The sequence below is a fragment of the Fukomys damarensis genome, unplaced genomic scaffold, assembly GCF_012274545.1.
Source record: "Fukomys damarensis isolate Sample0158 unplaced genomic scaffold, DMR_v1.0_HiC HiC_scaffold_19, whole genome shotgun sequence".
Lineage (NCBI taxonomy): Eukaryota > Metazoa > Chordata > Mammalia > Rodentia > Bathyergidae > Fukomys > Fukomys damarensis.
Window position 1 is genome coordinate 54,583,624 of NW_022900931.1, and position 14,494 is coordinate 54,598,117.

General features: G+C 38.2%; 1 protein-coding gene across 10 annotated transcripts in view; it reads left to right on the forward strand.

Annotated features, from left to right (window-relative positions):
- The window catches only part of Tdrd12 (tudor domain containing 12), a 71,769-nt gene that overhangs the window by 38,801 nt on the left and 18,474 nt on the right, over window positions 1-14,494 (forward strand). For 4 of the 10 annotated variants that reach the window (XM_033765716.1, XM_033765715.1, XM_033765713.1 and 1 more), the window contains exons 14-22: window positions 2,950-3,135; window positions 5,432-5,588; window positions 6,049-6,176; window positions 7,133-7,324; window positions 7,434-7,562; window positions 8,344-8,458; window positions 9,104-9,243; window positions 9,371-9,591; window positions 11,917-12,016. In XM_033765716.1, the coding sequence (XP_033621607.1) occupies window positions 2,950-3,135; window positions 5,432-5,588; window positions 6,049-6,176; window positions 7,133-7,324; window positions 7,434-7,562; window positions 8,344-8,458; window positions 9,104-9,243; window positions 9,371-9,591; window positions 11,917-12,016 (1,368 nt within the window). Of the gene's footprint in view, window positions 1-2,949; window positions 3,136-5,431; window positions 5,589-6,048; window positions 6,177-6,443; window positions 6,519-7,132; window positions 7,325-7,433; window positions 7,563-8,343; window positions 8,459-9,103; window positions 9,244-9,370; window positions 9,592-11,916; window positions 12,017-14,494 lie in introns of those variants that run through there. The other 6 variants (XM_033765714.1, XM_010640981.3, XM_033765717.1 and 3 more) reach the window with 6 other exon arrangements.

The window sequence follows — 14,494 nt, forward strand, 5'->3', positions numbered from 1 at the left end:
ATATGTGTGTGTGTGTGTGTGTGTGTGTGTGTGTGTGTGTGTGTATACACGCACATGCTAGAGACTGAACCCAGGGCCTTGTGCATATTAGGCAAGTGTTCTACCACTGAACCACACCTTCAGGCCATAGATTTTTTTAATAAACAGTTCTAAGGTTGTGTATAGCTTCTTTGCTTAAATACATAATTCTTCTATGGAGAGACTGTTGCATAATTGTAAATCCTCTTCTGAAATAAATTTTCAAATATGCCTTTGAAAAGGGGCCTTAGAAGAAGCAACAAGTTGCCAGAGCAACTGTAAGATAATTCTTAGCCATTCTTTGCAGAATTGCTTCATAGATCTGTGGTTTTACTTGGTAAATTGATCGTACTTGCTTATCTGTTTCCTTCCTGATTAGAAAAAGGTTAAAACTGTTTTTTAAAGATAGAAAAATAAAAACCACAAGTATGAACAAAATAAGAGAAGTCTTCAGGGACAAGCGATTTCTACAAGCCTGGAACATTTCTATAATATGGAACACAACAGTCATTGTATTGTTCTACATGCTGTACAGAAGATGATTGGATGATCTTTCTGGAAAAATTGGTGGCACTAGAGGATCAACCTTGAATGATGCTGTTTATGGTTTAATTATGAAATATCCCCCAAAGATGCTGTATTGAAGTCTTCATGCCCTGTGCAGCAGTGCTCAGGAGTGGGCCCTAAAGAGGTGATTGGGCTCCAACTTTGTCAGTGAAGCCAAAATTTGTTTGATGGCATTGTTAGGAGGTGTTGGAAATAGGATTTAGGGCCTTGTTGAGGGCAGTAAATCATTGAGGCATGACCTTAGGGACCAGTCCTGATTCCCAGCCCCTTCCTCTTTGGCTCTTTCCATTTTTGTCTCCTGCCTGGCTGCAATGAGAAGAGCAGCTTTGCTGCACTGTGGCCTTTCACCATAATGTTCTGCCTCATCTCAGTGGTTGAAACAGCTCATCATGGACTGAAACCTCTGAAACTGTGAGATAAAATGAATCTTTCTCTGCCCCCCACTTTGGGGGGGATACTGGGAGTCAAACTCTGGACCTTGTGCTTCCGAGGCAAGCAGTAGAACCACTGAGCTAAATCCCTGGCCAGTGGATCTTTTCTCTTTTAAATGGTTTTCTCAGAAATTTGGTTATGGTGACAAAAAGCTGACTAATACAGATACGGTTTAAAATTCTCCCAGTAAAAGTACTTGCTCACTGCCCTGTCTTCCTGAAGTGATGTGACATTTATGCATTTGCAGGGTTTACCTATCTACAGAGTTTGCAGTCAGATTTTAGTATTTTTCCCTTTAATATGAATGAACATAAGGAATCATAGACATTTGAAGAAAGACTTCACATTAAAAGAAAAAAAGACCAGAATAAACTTAGAAAGCAACAATACAAAAGTAGAAGAAAATGTTAGAAAATAAGTATTGCCAGGTACAGTGAGTGGTGTGTGCCTATAGACCCAGATACTTGGGAGGCCCAGATACTTGGGAGGCTGAGGCAGGAAGATTGCAAATTTAAGCCTACCTTGGGCAATTTAGTGACATAGCAAGAATCTGTCTTACAAAATGAAAAGGACGGCCAGAGATTTAGTTTGTAGTGCTGCCACCTGTTTCACAAGCACAAGGTCCCGAGTTCAGTCCCCAGTACCAAAAAGAAAAGAAAAGGACCATGGATATAGCTCAGTGTGAAGACTCTGGGTTCAATCACTAGTATTGCCCTCAAAAACCTCAGTGATAAGAAAAGGTACTGCATTCCTTTAATGATAACAATTACAAGGTGGTACTATAAAGAAAAGAAAGTAAAAGAAACTCAAAATACAGAAATTTTAAAACAATAAATGAAAGGTTTGAGATATAAAATAGTTCACAGAAAATAGAAAAAGCAAAGACATGGAAAGAGGAGGAAAAATGAATTAGAGGCTCCATTTGAGATTCAATACCAGAAAATGGAATTTTTAGAAAGACGAGAAATGGTAGATAGTTCTCCAAGGAGTATCACACAAACATTTTCTGAACCTAATGGACAAGTTTTTCCCTTCAGAGGTTGTACCTGTAGACAGCACAGCTGATGAACAGATATTAGATACATGAATGTAAATAAAGTAATCTTGGGGCTTAATGAGACCATGAAAGCTTCTGGAGGAAAAGACAGTCTCACACATGAGTCTAGAAGTCAGTATGGTGTCAGACTTCTTCACAGAAGCGTCTGAACATCATGGATTTTAGCCCTCTTGATGAGAAGTTATTTCAGCCTTCAGGTCCAGACTCAGTACCAATGAGGTGTGAGAGTGTAACAAAAGTATTTTTATATATGCAGGGTCTCAAAGGACCTCCCTTATGCTCTTTATCGAGAAGCTATAGGAGTATGTCCCCTACAAAACAATACCAAGAAAGAAGACTATAAGGGATGCAGACCAAGGAAGCTACTGGGTCAATAGCAGAGAATAAGCTGTTCCATTCCAGCTGGAGTTCAGGATTCTGTGGACGAGGATGTCACAGAGACAGTGGTGCTGATGAGTTCAGCCTTTTGTGAAATAATCAATGTAGTTGAAGAGATCTGTTGGGTTTTAGTGATAGTAACAGAAACACAAGCAAATGAAAATATGTTTTTAACAAAGCTTTACAAGTGAGGCTTTTGTTGGACTGGGAGACTACTAGGAGAGTAAGGAGAAGAAACTATGGTTTTGTTGTTGTGAGCTTTAATTATCTGATCAGTGGACTACTTATTGGATCCTTTTATTCTGGGGCCCAGAAAAAGTCTTAAAATAGTAGCTTGGTATGGAGTAAAGATTTCTGGGGACTTAACCAAGTTTGGTCTTGGCACCCGGCTGCTATATACTGGTAGTTGTAGTAAAGGGAACAGTGAGTAGAGTTTTTGTCATCTCTACTTTCTTGTGCTTTTGGTTGATTTTTGTTGTTGTTGTTGTTGTTGTTAGGCTCTTCAGCGAAAGAAGTTCCTGGGACCCAGCCGTACTGAATCTTACTCTTGGCCCCCTATAGCACGTGGCTGTGATGTGGTTGTCATTTCTCACTGTGGAAAGGACCCTTTGTTGTACCTCCCACCGTTGCTTACCATGTTGCAAGTGGGAGGTTGCTACAAGTCATTACCAAGTAGAAACGGTGTAAGTTGACAGTTTTATTTCACAGCAAAATGGACTGAGTACTTATATTTTAAAATTGTACACCTAAGCTTTGGTAAATTTAGGTTACATTATTCAGTTTGTTTTCCAGACTGCTGGGACAAAAGCTGTCCTGTGAGAGTGTTAGCCTTTCTCTTCTCCTGGTCAGCAGTCTTTACCCTGAGCCCCACTTGTGGACAATTGGCTGGGTAGAAGAGTTCTGGTTTTTAGAGATTAATATAGAGTTTATAAAAATCTCACTGCCCTTAATACTGTAAATGTCATGGTAACCATGTGAGAAAGGTATGTATTCTCAGCATTTTAAGCAATAGAAAATTCAGCTCATAAGAATCTATTGAGATGAATTCTTTTTTTTGTTACCGTGGATCAAACTCAGGATCTTGTGCTTGGGGAACCACTGAGCTAAATCCCTAGCCCAATTGGGATGAATTCTTAACAACTGATAAGAGGTAGAGGTGGGATTAGAAGCTCAGTTTTGGTTGTCTTTGTTGCATATTCTTTAAATTACATTGTAGTACCACGGTGTCTCATTATCCTACTTTCTTCATGTGTAAGAATCTGAAAATAACAAGATAATGGAAAAGAGGGAAATGACTAATGAGGACCAGATTCTTTGGCTCTTAGGAGAACTAATAGAAAACCTCCCTCCCAGCTCCTGGCACAAAGGATGCGCTACACATGGTTCCACCCTGCATTATGTCACAGGAGAAACACAGCTGTAGGAAAATATGCTTAGAGTTGGAGTTAGAAAAGATCATTTTTCTGATTATGCTTCACCTTTGATAATTCCTTTTGGAATTTACTCTAGTTGCTATGTTTTGGTTTAATCAAATTAAATGAATACACCTGTACTCCTTAAAGTATCAGGTGAGCCCTACTGATGAGATGTGACTTATGTTGAGGTAGAACCCTGCCTGGGCACAGAGAAGGATGCCAGGCCTTGCCCGTCATGTCTCCCTGACTGACTCCATTCGTCCATGGTCAGCATGCTTTCGGGCTTGTGCTTGGCAGCTGGCACTCACCTGGATCTTCCAGAAGGAAAGAAGAGATTAGGCTTGGGCCAGGAATTAAGCTTAGTGGTGCTGCTGCCTGTCTCAAGCCCAAAGGCCTGAGTTGGCTTATGTTTAGTTAACAGCAAGCATGTGTTCAGGAAGGTGTCTGGCATGCATTGCTCATGCAGGAGAATCCAGTAGCAGAAAACTATTGGATGGCAGGGTTTAGAAGGTAATTTCCTAAAGAAAAGAGATATTAGCCCTTTTAAAGGCCCCCTTTGGGAGGCAGTGAGTTAATCGTCATGCCTAGGAATGGGAAATCTAGACTTGGATTCAAATCCTTTTGTCACCATGTGGTAGCTCTACCTCCCTGGGCAACTGATTTCACCTCTCTAGGTCTCAGACTTTTCCTCATCTGTGAAATGAGCCCTACCCTATAAGAGTGTTTAATAAACTAAATTAATACTTGTAAGGTACTTAGTTTAAGTCTTAGAGAAACCTAGTTCATTGTGTCTAAATCTGTCTTACTGAAACTACTATTCCACTTATTTAACAGTAGCAAAAATGTAACAGTGCTTTTTCTATACAAGGTGCTGTCCTAGAAGTTTAACATATAAGGGAGATAAAAAAATATGGTGTGTTTTTAAATTTTAAAAAATGTATTACAGTAAAAGATGCATTGCCATTAATCCCCTCAAAATACTTCTTTCTTTGAACACACCCCATGTTCTTACCTCTTTCTGAAGCTGTTCTGGAAGTCTTTGTGTATCTTTAATTGCACTGTCTCAGCTACCGTGATATCCTGAATTGATTTAAAACATTTAGCTTTTATGGTCATTTTGACTTTGGGGAAGAACCAGAGGTTACACAGTACCAGGTCTGGTGGATAAGGGACACGCCATGTTTTTACAAGGCTGCCTTTCTGTTGGATGGCACTTTATAGCAACATTCATCATATTTTTTATCACATCTTATAAAGACATGAAAAAAGACTTTCAAAACTGCCTCAGAAAGTGGCAGGAATGATGGAATAAGTATGCTTGAAATGAGGGAGAAGTTTTTATGGTACTGAAACCTTGGAACTTGGGACATTGTGCTTGTGAGGCAGGCGGTGGTACCACTGAGCTAAATCCCTGGGCCGAGCGGGAAGTATAGGACAAAGGGCAATGTATCTTTTACTGTGATAAATTTTTAAAATTTAAATACTCGCTGTAGTTTTTAATCACACCTCATATACTGTTTGATTCCTAACTACTGCCCAATATTATTTGAATTTGTCTTTGCAGCCTCTTGTAGTAATCGTGTGCCCTGGGTGGAAAAAGGCCCAGTTAACTTTTGAATTATTGGGAGACTACAGCGTGTCCTCCAGGCCTCTGCATCCTATGTTCTTAACAATTGGACTTCACAAAGATGAAGCCAAAAACATGAAGCTTCCAAGGGGATGTAAGCACCCTTTTCTAGCTGTTTGGTTTCCCTACAGAAGAAGCAAAACCCTGGGGCTGCAGATGCTGCAGCTTGTATGGTGCTGCAGATGGTTGTCATTAGTTCAGACCTTCTTTGTCAGTTATTGATGGGTATCAGTGATGAAGATTCAATCTGGACCCTCATCCATTTCACTGAGAAAACTACATGACTTGATTCATTTGTCAATTATCTACTGACCACTCACTGTTAGATGCTGGGCAAGCAGTGTTGGTCAAAACCCTCCTGCCTTCCAGGAGTGCAGAGCCTGGCAAGATCCTAGGCATTGGGCCAGATGCTTGGGGGTGGAGGGTAGGGGTAGGGGTTTCCTCACCCAGCAGAATAAACAGCTTCTAAAAAGTATAAGATACCTCAGCAAAGGAGGTGTTGGAAATCCTTTGGAAAATCTAAAGTTTTCATTGCTTTTTCTTTTAAAATGTAGGTGATGTGATAGTCACAACACCACATAGCCTCCTGAGGCTTCTTGAATACCAGAGTTTGTTATTTCTTAGACTCTGTCACCTGGTTTTGGATGAAGTGGAAATACTATTTTCTGAGGCTAATGAACAAGTAAGTATGACATCCATTTGGATGTCATTACTTTTCAGAATATATATTTCTGAAATACATGTCTTAACTGCTTTCAGGAATCAGGAAAGTCTCTAGATGGAAATAAACTGGTTGATCTCCCCAAAATTTTTTTCTTTTAACTTCTGTAATTTAGAAGAGAGACTGTTTACCTGAAATTGCCTTCCCAATGTTCAAATTCTGTGTTGAAGAGCAAAAATTCTTTCTCAAGAAGATTTGCTAAAATATTTAATACTTTTCTGATTATAGAAACATTTTTTGGTAAGAATTTGAGAAATAGAGATGAACATTTGAGAAAATCCAACACCTTTAATCTTACACCCAGAGGTAATCATTCTTTTGGAGTATCTTCATATTTTTAAAAATATTCCTATGTGTATTAGTAGAGTTACCACACTCCCATCAGCAGGAGGCTCTTCCCGGCTTTCTTTTCGAGGCTAGTTGTTAAACAAGTGAGATCTCATTAGTGTAGTTTGTATTTCCTTGATTACTTAAGTTGAACATTCATCCATACTGATCACTATGTCCATTCCCCTATGATTTGCTTGTTTCCTTGAAGTTGTGTTTTGTTTTGTTTTTCTATGCCGGTGATGGCAGTTAGGACTTTGTGCTTTTGAGGCAAGTGGTGGCACTTCTGAGCTAAATCCCCAGCCATGGAGTTGTTTTTTTAAAATCAGTTTTTGAAGTTTTAAATGTGAGTACTTCAATCTCTTGTTAGATGTGTTACACATATTTACCAAGATGTTATTTTTGCCTTAATCCTTTTTTAGTGGAATTTTATATTTATTGACTTTAAGCATTTTCTTTTAGTTTCCCTTTCCTTTTATTTTCAGACTTTCCCTGCTCTGAAAACAAAATATGCAATCCTTTACATTTTATGTTGTCAAACCAATTCTTACTCTTTTTAAATATATATGAAATTTATGTCATTGTTTTAGATGTTTGCTATATTAGATAACTTTAAAAAAAATGTTAAAATGGAAGAAAGGGAGTGTGCACCACGCCAGATCATTGCAGTTGGCATTCACTGGAGCAGACACATAGAACACCTGATGAGAGAGTTCATGAGTGATCCCTATGTTGTGATCACAGCCCCAGAGGAAGCTGCCCTCTACGGGAACATCCAGCAGGTGATTTGTGGGGGGCAGCTGATGAGCACAAGCCAGTTACCTGTATTTCTATAGCTTAGTTATGAAAAGTGAATCTGAGCATATCTTGCCTTGTGTATTTCATTACCAGGTGGTGCATCTTTGCCTAGAATGTGAAAAAACCTCTACTTTACTACAGGTTCTTGATGTCATCCCCAGCCAGGCACAAAAGACCTTGATCTTCACCTCCTCTGTAGCTGAAACAGAAATAGTGTCTAAGGTGAGACCATCCACGCATAAAACGTTTTCACTGTTAGATTAAACTATGGTTGAGTCTTTAGAGATCAGAAAACTGCTAGAATGAATATGTGGCAGATATACAATTTCCCAAGTCACATCAGCTCAAAGAGGAGGCAGCCTTTTCCAGAAGTGCTGAGAGCAGAAGACCTGGCCCCTGGGGAGGAATCACACAGGGGCCCAAATTTTCCCAAGAGGCAGGGTCCCCTGAGAGCAGTGATGGGTGGGTGGCCTTGTCACTGTGGAACATGACAGTATCCAAGGGCAGAAGCGCCCACATCTTCTTCACTCTAGCCAAGATGACTGTAAGATACTGTGCTGAACCAGAATAGCAAAAGAAATTGGCTAAAAACTTAACTCTATTTTACTCTCATTTTGTATGTATTAATGCTAAAATGTAGAAACAAAGCCAAATACAAAATAAAATAATCAGCAATACATCTTTTTTCCTTCAAGAAGGACCTGAAAAGATGATAGAAATAGTCCTCGTTGACAATAGTACCATATATTTAATGTATACTTGGCTTACAGTATGTATACACATACACACACACACACTTTTGTATTTTAAAAAGTAGGGAAACAGGAAGATTACAAAACTGAAAATATTTAAGTGTATAGTCATTTCATTCTCAAGAATTACTGGGTCCATGAGGTAATGCCTTTCCAGATAATTTAAAGTCATTTACATTAATAATTACTCATGGAATAGAGCTTCAAGCTTGTGTTCCCTACTGTGAACTTACTTTTAGTTTTATCTTTAGGTAGTAGAAAGCAATTCAATATTTTGCTTGAAAATGCATAAAGAGATGGTTTTTGACTTAAAAAATGTTTTAGAACAGTGGAAGAAGCTAACTTCTGGCTCTCACATTGTACTAGGTAAGTTTTAATTTCTGCTTCTATTTGGATAAGGCTGGGCTAGTAGGAACTATGTCATTTATGTTTCTTCAGATTTCTCAGTATTTTTCAGAATGTAGTAGTGATAATAATTTTATAATGAGAATTAATTTCCAGTTGAGATGAGTCTAGATGCTCCCAGGGCTCTCAGGGCCATGGGCAGCAACTGGTAGTCTAGTGTTTTCCCTGGGGTTCTAGTCTGTATGCAGATAGCCCACGTATCTATGCACCAGTGCCTACAATGAATCATGGTCATAATATTAGAAATATAAAGCCAAAATGTAGAAAATAAGTGAAAATATATAGGTGGCCTGGATTTGTCATAGGAAAAAAAAACATTTTTCAGCCCAAAAGGGTGGCCATTTTTCTCTGGAATTTAAGCAGTGGGCTGTGGCATTTTTTGGGAAAAAAATGCGAAAGTTTCTTTCCATATAAAAGGTAAAATGTGGGGCTAGAGATATTAATGGCACAGCACTTGCCTAATATGCTTGAGGCCCTTGCTTCCTTCTCCACCACAAGAGTAAAATACAAAACAGAGATGCAGTACAGCATGATTTTGGGGCTGCTCATTAAAGTGAGTGTGAAGAGGTCCCACTCATGAAAACTTACTGGAATCCTTTTCTCCAGCCTTAACTGATGACTGCATACCACTCCTGGCCATCACTGATGCCACGTGTGTGATTCACTTCAGCTTCCCTTCTTCGCCAAAATTTTTTGGTGGACGCCTGTATTGCATGTCTGATCACTTTGAGAGTTTAACTGAGCAGGTTTGATCAATTTTTGTTACCTTCAGTGTTTCACTATCATTTTCTGTGTAATAACAAATTCAGAGCCCATAAAGTTTCATTGAGACTGGTATAGATGATCATTTCCTTTGTTTACCCCAATTTTAAGGGTTCTCTTGCAGAGCAGGAAAATAAAAAACCCAAGTCTGTCTTGTTGCTGACGGAGAAAAATGCGAGCCAGGCAGTTGGTGTCCTGCGCTACTTAGAGCGAGCAGGTGCCAAAATCCCATTACAGCTGTATGAGTTTACTGCAGGAGTGTTGGAAGCCAAAGAAGATAAGAAGGCCAAACGACCTTTGTGTCAGTATCTTAAGGCTTTTGGATTTTGCAGGTAAACCTGAGTTCTTTTTAAATGGAAGTTTAGCATACAGTAAAGCACACAGATGATATGTTCACAGCTTGATGAAGCATCACATCTGTTCATCTGTGTAAACCACCACCCAGCTCTCTGGGAACACAGAGATTCCTGCACACTCTTCCTGATGTGCCCTCTCCAAAAGTAACCCTCTATCACTCTCAAATTGGATAAATTTTACTGCCCCCACCCAATTTTTATTAACACATCTTCATTGTATATGTAAACAGGTTTTGGTGTGGTATTTACCTATGTGCATATTGAGTAAAATCCAGCCCTCCTTTTTTTTCCTACCCAACCCCTGCAACTCTTATGTCTTTCTCTCTCTAGTAATCACTAATGTACTCTCAATTTCACTTTTTGTAGCTTCATATATGAAAGTGAACATGAAACATTGGTACACTGGTCTTTTTTCTTTTTTTTTAAAACCAGGGCTTGAACTCAAGACCTTGCTCTTGAGAGGCAGGCACCAGAACCACTGAGCTAAATCCCTGGCCCTGCACTGGTCTTATTTCACAAAACATAACATCTTCCATGTCTATGACCATACCACCCTGAACATGCCCGATCTCATCAAATGTAATGTCTTCCAGATCCATCCATTTTGATGCAGATAATAGGATTTTATTTTTTGTTTATGGCTGAATAATACTCCATTGTATATGTAGGCCACATTTTCTTTACCCATTTATTTGTTAATGAGCACCCAAGCTTATTTCATATTTTAGAATTCTGCTCATTTTTTAACTTCATATATGTGAAGTTATAAGTATACTCATGTTTCTGTCTTCTTTCAACATAATATCTCTGAAATTCATCTATATTGTTTGTATCTGTTTTATTTTGTGGCTGTAACCCATTGTATGACTATATCACAATATATGCAGCTACCCTCCTGTTGACAATCATTCATAATCCTAAAATCTGAAATGCTCTGAAATCTGAAACTTTGTGCACCTACTAATCTATATTGCTTTAGTTTGCATATATAATCTGAGGTCTTGCCTTTTTGCATATAGATCATCATCTATCCCATCAACCAGGTGGGTGGGATATGTGGTCTGTTTTGGGAATCTGTTTTGCTACATTGGTCCATTTGTTTCGCTTTAATCATTGTGGCTTTATAATGAGTCGTGGCATCTGACACATAAACCCTCCAACTTTGTCTCTGAGGTTGTTTTGGTTATTTAAAATCTTTCATATTTCCATATACATTATAGAATAAACCTGTTCATTTCTCCAAATATCCTACTGGAATTTTGATAGAGACTGCATTGATTGCTGTAGATCATTTTGGATGGCAGGGATACCTAAATAGTCATGAGGGCTCTCTAGACATGATGCCACTGCTTGGTAAATGGACAGCTGGTGTGTAGGTGTCTGGTAACATCTGAATTTAAGATAACTATTGATGTTAATTATTTTGCATTATGATCCATTAAATACTTTATTAACTGGTATTTCACATGTTTTAAAATAGAATATTGTGGCCAGACATAGTGGTACATGGCCTGTAATCCTAGCACTTGACAAACCAAAGCAGGTAGATTGTGAGTTCAAGCAGACCTGGGCTGCATATCAAGTTTAAGGCCAGCCAGGGCTCCATAGCAAAGCCCTGTCTAAATAAGTCAGTAAATAGGAAAATAAAAGAAGTACCTCATTCACAAACTTGATTCTTTCCACGATTCTGGTCAGAAACTGAGTTGGAACCAAATCAAATGGAATGGTTAGGTTCAATGTTGTTCTTACAGGGAAATTTGATTTGGTTCTTGTCCAGTTTGGTTTGTGACCAAAATTGTGGAGAGAATTGAGTTCATGAACTGAGGTATCACTGTATATATGTAAAATTCAAAATTTCTTTTTAATACGAACTTTTTAAATTGGAACTTTAACTGTTTCTCAGTTTGGAGGTAACATTTAAGGAGTGGTATCTAGTTCATCAGTTAATTGGCCTGTATTTTGTATTATAATGATAATATGTTACTGAATTTTTTTGAATTATAGCTTGTTAATTCACGTAACTCTTTTCCACTTATGTGTATATTTATGTATTGCTAATGTCACCTGAAGTATTTAATGTGTTTATTTAAGATGTTTGGAATAAAAGTTCTCTAATTTCAGTTGCAGATTAATTTTTGAAGATGTTTCAAAATTCATGTTAACTATTATTTTTTCCTGGCTTTGAAATTTAGTCATTTTAGGGGGCTAGGCATGTAGCTCAGTGGTAGAGCTCTTGCCTTGCATGTTTGAGGCTACACACAACTACCACCATCACAACAACAAACCTAGTCTTTTTTTTAGAGACAAAAGGATCTGTCCTGACCGACACCATATTAATCCAGAAATGGACATGCCAAGGAAATTATCCAACCAAGCTTTACCCATGTTTGGATACATTAAAGTAAGTTCTGTTAAGATGCTTTTTTTCAGTGCTTAATGGTCATTTTAATAAATATATTTCTTTAAGCAGAGGATCTTGGAACAATTTGTGGTCAGATATACTACCATCAACCCTACCATTAACCCAGTAACAAAAATGGGTCCATATAATGTGCCTTATTTCAGAGCTCCAGTTTTTATAAGATCTAAATTGAATTGGGTAAATTGATGACAATTTATAGAGATTTTAAAAAGTTATATTTTTAGAAAAAATTGTTTGGAGGCTGTTAAAAAAAAATGCAGTGTTGGGTATGGTGGTGTACAACTGTAGTCCCAGCACCAGGAAGGTAGAGGCAGGAGGATCACTGCAGATTGGAGGCCTGTGTGGGCCTCCTGCCACCATACCTGGCAGGACTCTTTTTTAAGTAAGGTCTCAGTGACCTTGGGAATTAGGATATGCATGTGTATTTTGGGGAAGGGCACTGTTTTAATCTACTAGTTTTTTGTTGAAATGTTTTTACTTTAATTTCTAATTTGTTTTTGAGTTTTACCACCTCATTTCTAAGTTTTTCTAATTCTTATTTAATTTTTTTTCTGAGGGAATGGGAATGCTAGGGATTGACCTCAGGGCCTTGTGTGTGTTAAACACACTATGCTGTACCACTGAGCTACATGCCAGCCATGATTTATGTTATTTTTATTTTTATTTATTTATTTATTTTTTGGTACTGGGGATTGAACTCAGGTCCTTGCGTTTGCAAGGCAGGCCACCGAACCGCTGAGCTAAATCCCCGGCCCTATGTTATTTTTAAATGTCAAGAATCATTTAAAAAGCTAAAACACACTGTTTTAAATTAAAGCGTACAATTTTGATGTGTTTTGTAATAAATCTTTCATTTTATTTTGAACCCAGGGGAGCTCTACCACTTAGCTACATTCCCAGCCCTTTATTTATTTATGTGCTTATTTATTTAAATCTTGACACAGAATCTCAACTAGTTGCTTAGGCTAGCTTCAAATTTGTGATCCTTCTGCTTTAGCCTCCCAACTAACTAGGTTTCCATTATCTCTAGAGACTTTTTATTCTTTATTTTATTTTTATATATTTTAATGTGGGATTTGACATTGGTACTTTACTATTGCTCTTTTTAGATAAAATTTATCGCCCTTCAATTTGAGAAGGGTAACTTTTCTCATTTCAGAGAGTTCTCCTTTCTGTTGTTTTTGTGTTCTGTGAAAACAAAACAAAACAGCATGACAGATCATGCGATATCTTGTGGCTCACTTCCCTTCTACCCATTCCTTTCCTTCCTCCATTGTTCTTGTTGCTGGAGGGAAGTCTGAGGTGTTTTGGCAGCGGGAGGCCCCCTTTGTGAGAGCTGGTGTGGGGCTGCCTCATCCTGCAGGCCTGTATGTTTTGTTGACCACCCATGGGCTCTGCTTTGGGCCACGGTTGCTCCACTGCTTCCCTCTGCTGTTCTGCACTGAGCCCTGAGCCAGCCACCTCTACGTAGCTCTTGTGCTCATGAAGCGGGGTTTGCTCATTTTGTCTTTTTTTTATTAATAGATTTTGATTTTTAGAGCAGTTTTAGATTTATAGAAAATACAGACAGTTCCCATAAACCACCTAACTACCTCTCTCCTGTTTTTCCTATTACTGACATCTTGCCTTGGTGTGGTACTTTTGTGACAGTTGAAGAACAGATATCGATATGTTATTATTAACCAGAGTCCTTAGTGTACATTGAGGTTCTCTCTTGGAGTTGTATAGTCAGGTGGATTTTGAAAATCTATAAAGTTTGTATCCACCAAAATAGTATCAGAGTACTTCCACTGCCTTAAACATCCTCCATGCTACACCTGTTCATCCCTCCCCATTACCCCAAACTTTTGGCAACCGCTGCTCTTTTCTCTTTTTGTTTTTCAAAATACACAATTAGAGCCATACAGAATGTATCCTTTTCAGGTTGTTTTCCTTTAGTGATACGCATTTAAATTTTCCATGTCTTTTCATGGCTTGATATATACATAATAGCCCACTGTCAGGATGAGTTAGTTTATCCATTCATTTTGGAGGGCTTTGTAGTTGATCCCAAGTTTTGACAGTTATGAATAAAGCTGCTATGAATATTCACGTGCAGATTTTTGTGTGATCATAAATGCTTATCTGCTTTGGGTAAATGCAGAGGACTGTGATGGCTGGTTCAAATGGTAAAAATATATTTAGTTTTGTGACAGACTTCTAGGTTGTCTTCCAAGGTGACTGTACCTTTTTTTTTTTTTTTTTTTTGCATTCCCCCCAACAATAAAAGAGAGTTCTCGTCACTCCACCTTCTTGTCAATATTTGACACCGTCGGGTTTTGGATTTTAGTAGTTCTTTGGCTATATAGTGGTATATGTCTTGTTAAATTTTCCTAATGACATGCATAATATGACTAAAAATGTGAATGTTTAAATTTTCTAAATTTATTACAGTAAAAGACACATTGCCATTAGTCA